The sequence below is a fragment of the Myotis davidii genome, unplaced genomic scaffold (assembly GCF_000327345.1).
Source record: "Myotis davidii unplaced genomic scaffold, ASM32734v1 scaffold223, whole genome shotgun sequence".
Taxonomy (NCBI): Eukaryota; Metazoa; Chordata; class Mammalia; order Chiroptera; family Vespertilionidae; genus Myotis; species Myotis davidii.
Genome location: NW_006294609.1, coordinates 1,966,664 through 1,980,892, shown reverse-complemented (window position 1 = coordinate 1,980,892; position 14,229 = coordinate 1,966,664). Strand labels below are relative to the sequence as shown.

The 14,229-nt window shown below is 38.1% G+C and overlaps 1 protein-coding gene across 1 annotated transcript in view; it reads right to left on the bottom strand.

Annotated features, from left to right (window-relative positions):
• Positions 1–14,229, bottom strand: part of SBNO1 (strawberry notch homolog 1 (Drosophila)) — a 39,732-nt gene that overhangs the window by 14,815 nt on the left and 10,688 nt on the right. The window contains 19 exon segments of the mRNA XM_006768876.2: positions 436–535; positions 981–1,052; positions 1,132–1,244; positions 1,903–2,038; positions 3,106–3,237; positions 3,690–3,865; positions 3,964–4,131; positions 4,493–4,690; positions 6,225–6,376; positions 7,692–7,789; positions 8,355–8,537; positions 8,973–9,126; positions 9,259–9,364; positions 9,438–9,573; positions 10,423–10,584; positions 11,623–11,713; positions 11,898–11,953; positions 11,956–12,033; positions 12,626–12,786. Of these exon segments, the coding sequence (XP_006768939.1) occupies positions 436–535; positions 981–1,052; positions 1,132–1,244; positions 1,903–2,038; positions 3,106–3,237; positions 3,690–3,865; positions 3,964–4,131; positions 4,493–4,690; positions 6,225–6,376; positions 7,692–7,789; positions 8,355–8,537; positions 8,973–9,126; positions 9,259–9,364; positions 9,438–9,573; positions 10,423–10,584; positions 11,623–11,713; positions 11,898–11,953; positions 11,956–12,033; positions 12,626–12,786 (2,472 nt within the window).

Below are 14,229 nucleotides of genomic sequence, written 5' to 3'. Positions count from 1 at the left end.
ATATTAAAAAAAAAAAAGAGCAAAAGCATCTTCATTTGAATGAAATTGAATAAATCAACTGCTTATTACAATTGATCAACTTAGGTGTCTAATAACTTTCAATTTCTAAGTTTTATAAAAAGTAAAAACACTGCACATTAGAACAGGTTTGAGTACCTCCTTATCAATACTCATTTTCCTTTGTTATGATTATTCTTAACAGTTACCTTTAGCCCTAACCGGTTTGGCTCAACGGATAGAGTGTCAGCCTGAGGATTCAAGGGTCCCAGGTTCGATTCCAGTCAAGGGCATGTACCTTGGTTGTGGGCACATACCCAGTAGGGAGTGTGCAGGAGGCAGCTGATCGGTGTTTCTCTCTCATCGATGTTTCTAACTTTCTATCCCTCTCCCTTCCTCTCTGTAAAAAAATCATTAAAATATTTTTTAAAAAGTTACCTTTAAAGAATTCTCCAGGGTAATCTGGAGGCGGTGATACCATAGGAGAATCTAGGTTTACAATGGACTTCATGACAATTTCTAATGCATTTCTTCCATACTGCAATAAAACAAACAAACAAACCAGTTTTAACATTTGGGTACTCTTCAATCACATGACCAAGTCAATACTATAAAAATTATAATTGTATCACAGAATCAAAAACAGTAGGAACAAATTATCTTTATATATATTCTGTACTGCCTAATGCCTACTTCACAACTATGCACATAGCAGACATTCAATCAAGAACTTCTGGGAACTCACACCTCATTCATTCACAAACGTGTTATATTCCTACTTCCAATAGGAATAAAAAGATAACTATATTGCAGAGCTGATCACTGAAGATCTCACCGATGTGTGAAATCTTGTCTTTCTGACTATGGGAAACCATGATTTTACAGCAAAACCAGGAGAGGTGCATTGCTAGGTTTTCAACAGCCCCCACTTCCACGAACCAGCACGCTACTGCAAGCATCAGAGATGGAAATCTGAAATGTACCTTATTGTCAAAGTTGAACCTGCTCAAATCTCTGGATTCTGTTGCTCTTCTGTCACCATGTGTAAGTGCCCCCTATCAAAGCATAAAATTTCCAATCAGACAGGTAACATATACCAGCCTTTACACACATCTATACAACTCCAGAACTTACCAAACTCTCAAGTCTTTTAGCAACAATAGATGCAAATCTTTGTTCTCCCGCCAATTCAGAAATTAGAAAGACATATTCAGGAGCTGTAACTTGGTTTGATCTATGAGTTCGTCCTGTAACCACATTAAAAAAAACATCAGAGTGTGTTCACTAGAAACAGATAATTCTGAGATCTATTCCTAACATTTGACACTAAGGTGGGATCCAGAAACCCTGAAACAAGAGGAAAAATATAAAATTGTTAAATGCTATATGTATTACTATTGCTACCCCAGTTTGGTTAACCACAATGTTGCTGGTGCACAGCTGCTATGGATTCTGCCCAAATTCTTGTTTATAATCACCGGGCCCCAGGGATGTGAAGATGGAAGGATGGAAGGAGGGGAGGAGCGATGCGCCCCCAGTCAAGGCTGTAGGGTTGAAAAGGACGTGAGCAGCAGCTGCTCTGACAGGCCCTGATCAACCCAAGGGTCTGTAATGAAGACACTCCTGACAAGCCCTGTTCTGGGACAGCATGCCACAAACCCCATGAAGTCCCACTGCAGATCTTTTACATCTTTTAAAACAGGCATGAAAGAAAAAATACTAAATAAGTAAAACAGGTATGAATTCATGATGCACTCCCTATTTTAAGGTACATGCTACACACAACACCTCCAAAATCTAAATGTATGTGTTGTTTAAGATATCTGACAATAAATACAGACTGACGTATACACATTTCCCCAGTGGATCTGCCGTCTGCTGAGTGAAATGCACGCGGGACCTTACCAAACTGCTGAATGGCTCTGTCCGCACTCCAGGGCAACTCCAAAGTCATGTGCACTCGCCGTCGTTGATTCTTGGCTCTCCGATCTGCTTGTAATGAAATACCTGAGCTGGCAGCTTCCGAGATGATAGCAATATTCTGTATCCAGTGTAAGAGAAAAAAAGGTAATCTTTGCACAAAGACAAGCAGGGAAGTATAAATAAAGTACTTAGGTAGATTACTGGGGATCCATCAATACCCACTCTCCTCTTCCTAAATTAGAGAACCCCCAATCTTAGCTGGGTTTATGGAGGCCCAGAATGATTACACTTCCCAGTCTCTCTTGAAGCTAAGTGTGGTAGGTAGTAGTAATGTGAACAAGGTCCAGAAAATGTCGTTAAAGTTGAGAACATGCCAGTGTGGCTCAGTGGTTGATCAAAGACCTATGAACCAGGAGGTCACAGTTCAATTCCCGGTCAGGGCACATGCCCAGATTGTGGGCTTGATCCCCAATAGGGGGCATATAGGAGGCAGCCCTTTGATGTTCAGCTCTCAATGTTGATGTATGATGCTTGGGACCTTAGAGACTGCTTCCCTATCCTTTCATTCCTTTCCAAATGAAAGGCTCATAAATTGGAGTAAATGAATAACTATAAACTTGAAGTTATGGGAGAACAATTGAAATTAAGCATGAAACTAAATAAATCCCTTCAAGGACAAAGTTTCCTTCTATCAAACTCAAGCAGGCTCTGCTGATTTCAGAATTATTTTATGTTATTTATTTTTTAAAATATATTTTTATTGATTTTGGAGAGGGGAGAGAGAGAGGTTAGAAACATCGATGAGAAACATTGAACAGCTGCCTCTTGCACACCCCCACCAGGGATGTGCCCGCAACCAAGGTACATGCCCTTAACCGGAATCGAACCTGGGACCCTTCAGTCCCCAGGCCGACGCTCTATCCACTGAGCCAAACCGGTGCTGGCCCTCTCTGAAATCAATTTAAAAATATTTTTTAAAAATATATAAAACATGTGAATGTTCATTAATTGTCTGCAATTACTAAAAAATATAGGAAAATAACATTAAACAGGGACAATTCATATTAAAAGAAAAAAACCTTCTAAAGATTAATCTAAATGTCTAACTATATGAACAGTATTCTTGTCACTGAAAAGCATCCCACAAAAGAAAGGAAAAGAAGAAAGCATCCCAGAAAAACATACCTTATCTCCATCCATAAACCTTTGTTTTTCTGTGATATTTAATATTTCCACAGGGACATCAAGTTCAGATCTTGACTCATAAGATATGCTTCCATCATCATTGCTTACGACCCTCCCCTTGCGGCCCGTCATCTGCAAAGCCAAACAAACCGTGCCACTTACAAACTGTCACTTACAATTAAGGTGCCTGATTCAGACCCAGGACTCCTTCACTGGAGAAACCTGGTGCGAGGCAAAAGGGATGATGAGCCAACATGTACTGCACGGCCTGTGCTGCACCAGGCGCTGTGGGAGAAACATTGCAACATAGCCCCTGGTTTTGAAAAGTTCAGATTCCAGTGGAGATAACAGGCATGTGGCAATGATCAGAGGCTGCCTTCAGCGCAGGGACAAAGTTGAGGTCTCAGGGCAGACACGCAGACACTACGAGCTTGGGATGAGGACAGAGTAAGAACAAGGGCCCAAGATCTGAGAGGAAACTAGACCGATCATATGATGATACCCAAAATATCACTCATTCTACAGGGTTTTAAAGGCGGCAAAAAATTACCAAGGAGACACAGCCCTGCTCAAATCCTATATACCTCAGCAACATTCTCAGGGCCGCCAAGTTCATCAATCAGCTCATCCAGGGTATTAGGAGGGAGGTCTTCAGCTAATTTTTCTAGTTTATCAAGTAGGTCTTTCTTCATTTGCTGGGCCCTTTCCACGGCATCCTGACTTGTTATAAGGCTGCTGTTGCTGTTGGTGTTGCTGTTAGCTGATAAAGTACATTTGTTAAAAATCAGTACAGAGTTTAAATATTTGTTTTGTTTAAATTAAAAGTACATTTCACAAAGTAAGCTTTCACATGGATACCTGGTGCACTGTTAGGAGCAGGTGAAATAACTGGTGTGGATGAAAAACTAGGTCGTTTTGATCCAAGACCTGATGCTAATAAGGCACTTTGAATAGAATCTGGATCTATACTTTTCTTTCTTTTTTTATCTTTGTTTTTCTTGTGGTCTTTTCTGATTAACCAAGGATCTGAAAGAAAAGATAGGTGTCAAATCATTTGTTAAAACAAGTGGGAATCTTCAAAAGACAGGACCATTGAGCTTTTTTGTACTATTAACTGATAACTTGTAAACGGCTGGCAACTACAGTGTCCAGTACATCCACACACAAGTCCATGGTTTGAGGTTAAAATAACTGCACAAAACAGATCATCTCACATAAGTGAGCTAACCCTCCAGAAGACAGTCTAGGAGCTCTCCACCAAGCAAAGACTAGAATCTGTGTCTTGTGTTTACTTCACATAGGATAAAAGGTGTTACTACAATATCCCACATCAAATAACCAAAAATAATGACCCCTAAGCCTCCATTTAACACACTGACGAACTCACCATCCTCATCGTCCTCACTGGACTCATCTCTAAACGGGTTGAAGTCGTCGTCATCTCCAGAACTCAGGTTCTTGGAGCTCGCATAGTCACTCTCCTCGTTATCAGAGGCATCGGATTCGCTCCCACTGTCGTCAGAGCTGCTCCCAGTGAGGCCACCCACTTTCCGTGCTTTTTTGGCTTCTCGAGTTATTTCTTCACCTACCCTCAAACCGCGGAAAAGACAGTCAGCCAAACACACTGTTCTCAAAATCCAGGAAATCACATTTAGTTCATGAGTTAATTCGAATGAGACCGGTAGAAGGGGAGCATTTACGTAAATATGTAAGAACAAATAAAATTTACAAAAAAGCGCTAACCTTTTGGACTAACATAGAAATTAGGTTATGTTCAATTATGTATAATTTATTCTTAAGAAAAAATTAGATACATAATTAAAAACTCATGACTGCCTTCAAGGGCACAAGTTTCAAATAAAATCAGAACAGAAATAAAACAGAATCTCTGGTGCTGTCACAATTTATCAGGTTGAGAGAAGATGCCTAAATAATCAGTTTTACAGAATACTTAAAAACAATATTAAAGCCCTAGCCTGTTTGGCTTAATGGATAGAGTGTCGGCCTGCGGACTGAAGAATCACAGGTTCAATTCCGGTCAAGGGCACATGCTTGGGTTGTGGGTTCCATCCCTTGTAGGGGGATATGTGGAAGACCGCCAATCGGTGATTTTCTATTATGACTGATGTTTCTCTCTCTCCCTCCCTCACTCTTCCTTTCTGAAATCAATAAAGATTATATTAAAAAAATAAATAAAGACGTGCTGGAATACAGCTGACCATAGACAGCATGGGTTTGAACTGCGTAAGTCCACTTACGTGCTGATTTTTTTCAATAAGTACAAAAGTGTCATTTTTACAATCTTATGATTTTAATAACATTTCCTTTTCCCTGTCTTAGTTTATTAGAAGGATACAGTATATAATGCACAGAATATAACACAAAAAATATATGTTAACTGACAGTCTATATCGGTAAGGCTTACAGTCAACAACAGGCTGTTAGTAGTTAAGTTTTGGGGGAGTCAAAAGTTGCACTCCCCCAAAACTTGGGAGTTGCTGCTAACTCCCGTGTTGTTCAAGGTTCAACTGTACAAACAATTGATATAACTGTACTTAAGCCCCAGAAGGTGCTGATTTAAATTGTTACTGAATATTCAGAAAAGATATCTGAAACAGCATTACTTTTCATGCCACGACACTAAGTTAATAAAAACACTGCCAATTATAGTATAATAACCAAGCCACTTTCAGGCATATTAGAAAATGTATTTCTTAGAATGAATGAAACAGGTTAAAGTGTCAGGCATTGTGTTTAGAGTTCACAGCATCAGGTTTCACAGTAAGTTATCATCACCCTTTAGAAAGAGCCTGAGAAGGAAGGCAACTTCTCAAACAACTTAGCACCTTAACACAAACCCATGTTTCTATTACTAGAAAATGTCTAACAAACATTGGATCATGTATTTCAATAATGAAATAATAAACTAACAGAAGCCTCTTTAAATAAGACTATAAATACACAAATGTGCAGTTTTTGACAACATAAAGGCCTAGATTCTGCTTCCCATATACCACCTACTAGCTGTTGTGAACCTGGGAAAACTCCTTAACCTCTTAGTCTTCCTGCACCTTAATTTCCTGTCTACAAAACTGAAAACCTAAGACCCGCTTTCATACCTTTCCGCTTCTTTATTTTATTTTCTTTACAAGGACTGTCTCTTGGTGAACTGTTGTTACTTGGAGCTGTCAAATCGATTCCCAGCAAACTATAAAGCTTTTTCCTGTCTGGAGCAGGGAAGTGCTTTTCGATGAGTGACTGCAACACTCCTCTGTAGGAGAGATAAAAAGTGACAATGAGCGGTTCCGGGTTTTTTGTTTTGTTTTTTTATTGATAATTAATATACTTTGTTCAAGCTTACAAAATACTGATAATCCAGCTCAAATGAATTTAAATATTCTAGGCCAAGGCTGTCCAATTGCAATATAATGCAAGCAGAGCCAAATACTTAATTTTTACCTTCCAATAGCTACATCAGAAAGTAAAAGAAAACGTAAAATTTTAACAATATATTTTACTTAACTCATTATATCACTTCAACATGTAATCAGTTAACTATTTTGTTATTTTATCTGAACTCTTTGAAACTTGGTGTGTATTTTATACTTACAGCACAACTTAATTTGGACTAGCCAAGTCACCTGCTCAATATCCACACATGACTAATGACTATCATTTTAGAAAGGACAGTACTAGGCACCCAAGTTCAGAAAAATACAGATTAACAGGGGCATGTTTTGCTTTTAAAAGTGGTTTTTGTTTATATCTACTTTAAAAAGAGCCATTTGAATGTATCCCCTAAAGCAAGAGATAGTATGGTGGCAAGTCATTTTGCTAATTTTACTACCATAGTAGGAACTGGCAGGTTAGGCAAACAAACTGAAATACAATGCCAAAACATTTTTGTAAAACTCTTTTTCAATCTCATGACTATTTGCAGTTATTAGAGCTTCCTAAATTGGGACAAACTATACTTATTGCTTATATACTTATTGAAACTGCAATTCGAAATACACAAATGCAAAAGTAAAACAGAAACTAGACCCAGCTGTCACATTTCCAAGAGGTGCAAAACAAAAATCAAGCCCTTTCAGTAATCATCCAAAAACTTGGAATAATACTGTCAAAATGCTTAACATTTCAGCATTTCTGTTGTTTTCCAAAAGATACAGTGTATGGATCCACACAGAATTGCAAAAACCAAGATCAGAAAAACTTTAAAAGATGATATAGGTGAACCAAAAATTTTAGCTCCAGGAAATGCCAACATTTAAGTTAATCTAAGTCAGTGATTTTCAACCAGGGTGCCGCAGTAATTTTTAAAATATCCAATACCAATTTTTAAAACTTAGGGGCACTGACCCCTTTTCCTTTAGATTGTCAAATAAAAAAATGACAACAGCCAACACAACAATAGCCCTCCAGTATGAATCTATCAAAATTATACCTTTTCTTTTTTTTGGTCAGATTGGCAGAAAATATATTTTTTGGTGTGCCATAGAATTTTCATTAGTTTATGTGTGCCATGAGATGAAAAAGGTTGAAAATCACTGACCTAAGTAAAAACTCAAAACTAAAAACATTACTTGGCCGTTGAAACAAAATCATTCAGCTCTCCCCCGCCCTCTTCCAAGGCTTCTAATGTTCTGGCTTCTCCTGTCGACTGCAGGCCAATTACCACACACTGAGAAACAGAAAATATGGTGATTATAAAGAAAAACATGCAGCACGTGGTTTTAAAAGACATTTTACATACTTAGTAAAATAAAAGATTTCAAACAAGAATGGCCATTATTGTACACATGTGCTCATTTATTTAGTCTACATGTATTTGAGAGATGCTACGTATAAGAACTTAGCTAGGAAATAGCATACAGCAGTTGGACACGCTGGAAGGCCCGCCCCAGATTTCTTTGTGCTTTAAGTAGAGATATATTCATCAAGAAGAAAAAAAAACCCTTAATAAATATATATCCACATGTTATCAGCAGTTATATCAACAGATGGCCAAATTATAGTCATGGTTATTTCTTTACGTTTTTTGAGTTATTTAAATTCTTTATAACCACACGTTGCTATTGTTATTTTAAAACCTGTATTTTTCACAGTCTTAACTGTATTAATACTTTTACTACTATCCTTTAAAAAGAGCAGGCTTTACAAGTAGGAAGTCTCAACACCCAAAGGGTTTAAAAAGAAAAGAAACACATTTCCAAAGAAGAAATCTCTTAATATGTTTGCCAACTTACTTTTCCATTCTTAATTTCCTCTCGAGCCAGCTGCACAACTCTCTTGACTTTGGATGCTATGCACAAGTATTTGAAAAACCTCTGGTGAGCAGACCAGAACTGACCCCACATGGACTTCTTCATTCGCTGCTCAGCATCAATCAGATCCGCAGCTTGCTGAAACCGCTCTCTTGCAATGACCCACTGAAGATGCACAACCAAAATTTTAAGTATTTCAACTTTGAGTGCAAATTATTTTAAAATAACTGGTTCAATCAAAATAATGCTAAGGGCAAGATCATTTAACATTAATTTAATGAAGAATATTCAGTAATTTTGGGATCTCTTAAAAGGATTTTTAGGATGCTTACATAAACCTGTCCCAAAATTCTTATGAACTGATAAAGGTATTTTAGGAAATAGTGTGATTTTTAAAACCATGCAACTTAAATAAATGGCTATTTTTAATAAATTAGGAAAGAGAAGGCTTGGAATATTAGGAAAATAAGAACCTGATGATTTGTGTGTTTTCTGGGAGAAATATACTCTCATGGGCTCACCCACATTACACTGAACAAAACTAACAGAAACATTAGCAGGTGCATTAAAAATACTAGGAATTAAGGGGATAAATCTTACCAGCTTGACTGCTTTGTTGTACATTTTTACATAGCTCTGAGAAAGAAGGACTTCCTCAATTTTGAAGGTCACTCCAGTAAAGCTCAGCTGTCGAGCAATGTACATTCCTCTAAGCTTCATATCCATAGCAACTATTTCCATGGCACCAACCCCTCTGAATAAAATTAAAACACACAGTAACTATCATTAAATATAGTAGGGCTTTAACATATGGGAGAGAGGTTTTAGCAATACACATCTTTTAGACTGTTTCTGAGAGCAAATAGTGCACAGTCAGTTGCATTACCTCCGTTCCACTGCTTGAATAAAATCACTGAATTCTCTAAATGGAGTTCCTTCACCCCATATTCCAAGACGGTTCATATAGGCCATGTTTCGTGGTTCAGAAGCACCTGAAAAAGCAAAATAAAACATATTACAGCTGAAAAAAGACCACATCTATCTTTTAAATAAACGGCTACTCACCAGTGGCACTAGCATAAACAACTCTGGCTTTTGGCAATTTGTTCTGAAGCTCTAGGACTGCTAAGCCTGTCTTGGTTGGTTTTGAAGAACCAACAGGACATAAGTTTTTTGCTTTATGACATTCATCAAACACTATCTGTAAGGAATGAATTAAGGAATGTATCATATTAGTAGCATGTGCCTTCAATCTCCCAGGAAGTTACCTTTTATTTCCCTTTGGAAACATCTAGGATTTCTAGGGTGGTGGCCCTGGCATAAAATTCAAGATTATTAGGGGAAAGGATGTTGTTAACAAGCTCCTGGGTGATAACTTTTAAAATAACAGCTACGTGCCTATCATCCAGCTTTGTCCAATCTTAACCTGTTGCTCTATCTGTTCAGATTTTCTTTTTCATTATTACAAACATCAATGAAGCCCTCTATGTGCCTCTCCTTGACTTCAACACCTCCCTCAGGTCTCAGAGGCACCTACTGAATTTGGTATTCAATTTAACCGGATACTTAATTATTAATTAGAATGAAGGAAAAGATCCATACGGCAAGTAAGTCCACTACACAGATAAATTTGTCAAATTCTGTCCATGGAAGCTCTAATAGTAACCCACTTAGTCGGCATGTGGAATACTGATGTCCCCATTTAAGACAGTGAAGGTGAGCTGTGAGCAAACCAGTCAGGAAGGCACGGAGGCACCAGTGTCACCTGTCTTCTCAGGTACTTTTACCATGTGGATCCCCAAAGGGAAACAGTATTCAGCATTTCCCACACCTCCAATCACTTTCCTAACAAGGGACTGCGATGCTGGCCACCTCCACAAAGCAGAGCCAACTTTCTGACCCGCTGGACTCTGGGTAATCATTAAAGCTGATTTAATGATATCCCAGCAATTTGTTTATTTAATCTCGGGATTCCTGTTTTCCAAATGTTCCTCCTTACATTAACTTTTGTGCCATTAAAAAATATGAAAACACTTGTTGCAAAGGATACCACGCCATCAAAGTCATCGCCACACCAATGCAGAAGCTGTTTCAGCCTTGTTTTGTATTTACCGCCGGACTGACTCTCACCAATAAGGGAAGAATAGGTGGCAAAAATCACACCCTTTTTCACACTCCCATTATGTTTGGAAGAAATTTTTCCATACTTAAACTGAAAAAGAAAGAGAAGAATTTAATAAGTACACTTTTCTCTCTGAAACATGAATCCCATCCACCTGTTGATAGGAATCTGGTGGCTACGGTGGGCTTCAGGAGAGTTAAGGACTTCCTAAGAGCATACACGAAATTTCTTACACATATGAATATACATACACACACCCACACATATATGTATACACAGCTTTATGCTACAAAGGTACAGTTTTCAAAGTCTCAAAAAAGTCGATCACACAAAAAAGATTATAAATCAAACTCCTACAAAAGTCACAATATTCATTCTACAAATATTTAATGTGCACTTACTACTATATAGAAATCATTGTAATTAAGTAATGAGGAAAATACAAGAATTGCAATTAATAGTTAATGCGCCCTTCTTCAATTACACTGACTCAGAAATAAAAAAACATTTTAGGTGCCAATTACATGTTTTTGTTTTGAACAGTTAGTAGTCACTCAAGCCCTAGCACTTTCTCTATCAATCCAGTCAGGAAGGCCCACCCTGATAAGCATCGGGGAGTAGGACAACACTGAGCCCACCAGGGACTCGTGTGGCAGGTAGATTCATGTTTACATATTGTCAAAGGCCTACAGGGAGAGACGTGCAGGAATTAGGTCTGTCTATTCCACCCTGTAACTGAGCAATTGGTGCAGAGCTGGAGGACAACGAAGAGTTGCTAAAGCCTAAGATTCTAATCACACTGGACTGTGCTTTAGACGCTGAGACACATTTTCTTCCACTTGAGAACTGTCTTAATATGAGCACAGGTCTGGTACACAGCCCACTGATGCACAAGGGTCTAAACCAGTCTCCAACCGCAGGAATTGCCTAAATGCTGTGATGGGCACACCATCTGTCCAGCTTTATTATACTGCACCCTTTCAGAAGTAAATTCAGCACTCACTAGGTTTCCTGTGAAATAACTCACTGAATCCTTACAACAATCCTCTGAAGAAGAAACTTATTATTCCCATATCACACGTGAGTGAATATTTAGTGAATGACCAAATGAATAGAAAATGTCCATACCTTATTTAATGAATGGACCAAAATGTTTTTTGCTCCGATATCCCTCAAATCTCTTTCAGCATCATATTTCAAATCATTAGAAACACTGAACCTGCCACAAAAATAAATAAATAGTAAGTAAATACATACAAATTCCATCGTCCTGCCAGTTTTCAGAAATTAAAGCCAGGTCTTAACCCTTCAAAAACTATATACCTACTCATTAAATCCCTTGCCCACATGCAGAAGTAACTATCCACATAGGAAAGCTTCCACAGCCAGTCTTTAGCACTTACCACAATGCACGTTTTCTACTCAACAAATAATTTTCATAGATGATTCCTGCTTTCCTTTCTTTTTTTTCCCTACACCAGCACCTTCACCTATTAAGAAGCCAGCACGATCTCCATTAGGTAGGAATGTTTCATGTTGCTGGGAGAAAAAAAAAACAGGTTAATTACTCCTTTTGTATTTTGGTGATCTGTCTTTCATACATTTGTTAGGGTTATAGTAACATGACCTATGTTTATATAAATGGCATACAGCTTGGCTTGGCATGGATACTTTCCTTTTATTTACTACACATTCAATCTTGCTACCCTCGCATGCACCAGGTTAACTAAAATTAACAACATAGTGAGAATTCTTCCATGCCCCTTTCAACACTGATACAACTTTCAGCCACTGAAGGAAAAAGCTGCAACATATACCCGTATATGTATGTTCTTATCCAGTGGTTCTATGGGATAGACTCCCAGCAATGGAACTGCTTGGTCAAAGGATATATGCATTTTCACTTTTAATACATATTCCCATTGAATTCCAAGGTATAGCATTTGTCATTTCCACTAGCAATGCACTCCACACACCCGTGTTAGCCATTTAATCTCCTAACACATAAAATTTCTATAAGTATTGCATTCTCAAGTTTTACATGCAAGGAAAACTTACCTCTGGACTGAAACAATTATATTATATAGACTAAGATTAAAGAATAAGCACTGTATAAAACATTATTGCTTACCTGGGCTGCATATGTAATTGCCTCAAGCTGTAATGCTGACAACCAGCCATTGTCAATGGTTTCTTCAGAAATGGATGCTTTGTACCAAACATCGGGAGGAGTAACACTGGATAAAGAACTAGTTTCCACCACAGCATCCGGGTGACGTAGCCCAATTTTTACTAAATGAAAATTTAAAAATATTTCATTTTAATCACGCTAGGTAATAATACTTCCATTTATATTACAAGATATTACAGTATTTTACCTATGACAGAAAATATAAGTAAATACTAGTAAGTAACTACGTAGAGTCACTGACTGATGACAAGGTATTATTTAAGTTTGACTGAAATGTCCAATTTATCAACTACCTATGTTTTAAATAGTGACTTGGTGATTAAGAAGAAAAATAAACTTACTGTACACACCAGGTTCTCCAGTAGTAACAGAACATAATCCTAGATTCAGGGGTTTAAGTGAATGAATCATTCACTTCAAAATCAGTGGAAAGGGTCTGCAATATAATTTTATCTTGAAAGATATTTCAAAAGAAATCCTGGCTACAAAATTAAACAATAACTAGTTTCCCAAAATGTATAAAGTGAGTATAATTTCCAATAGGAGTCAGGCCCGAGCTGGTTTGTCTCAGTGGATAGAGCGTTGGTCTGTGGGTTGAAGGGCCCTGGGTTCGATTCTGGTCAAGGGAACATACCCGGGTTCCAGGCTCAATCCCCAGTAGGGGACAAGCAGGAGGCAGCTGATCAATGATTCTCTCTCATCATTGATGTTTCTATCTCTCTCTCCCTCTCCCTTCCTCTCTGAAATCAATAAATATATATTAAAGAAAAATTGGGAGTCGGCAATCTTTTTCTATAAATGGTCAAGTAGTAAACATTTTTGGCTTTGTGAGGCATCTGGTCTTTTCTACATCTACTGAACATTGCTGTTGTAGCAGGGCTAAAGCAGCTATAGCCAATAAATAACCAATGGGCTTGGCTATGTTCCAATAAACTTTATACATTTTTATTGATTTCAGAGAGGAAGGGGGAGGAGGGAGAAACATCAATGATGAGATTCACTGATCGGCTGCCTCCTGCACGCCCCCTACCGGGGACCGAGCCCACCACCTGGTCAGGTTCCCTGCCGGGGAATTGAACCGTGACCTCCTGGTTCATAGATTGACGCTTAACCATGCCAGCCAAGTCAGAACTTTATTTATAAAAATGGACAATGGTCCAGATTTACTTTGCTGACCTCTGGTTTAACACTAGATTGCCCAAGGAAGTCATTTTGACTGCTTTTTAATTTCAAGTAGAAAAACAATGATGTATATGACAGAATTTCTTAGAATTTTGTGACTTTTTATACAACATTTAAATGCGTTTATTAATAATTGTAGTTACCTCCCTCTCCTTCATTTCCGGGATATATATATGTGTTATACCTATATTGCCCGAAAGCAGTCAGTTTGACTGCTTGGGGGAGGGGGGGGGGAATTTTTAAAAAAGTGCACAGAAGAAGAAGGCCGCCGAATTTTGAGGAATGATTGGACAACAACATTACCGGAAATACGTGCATTTATTGGGATTTCATATGCTCGTGGAGCCTACGAGGCAAAAATT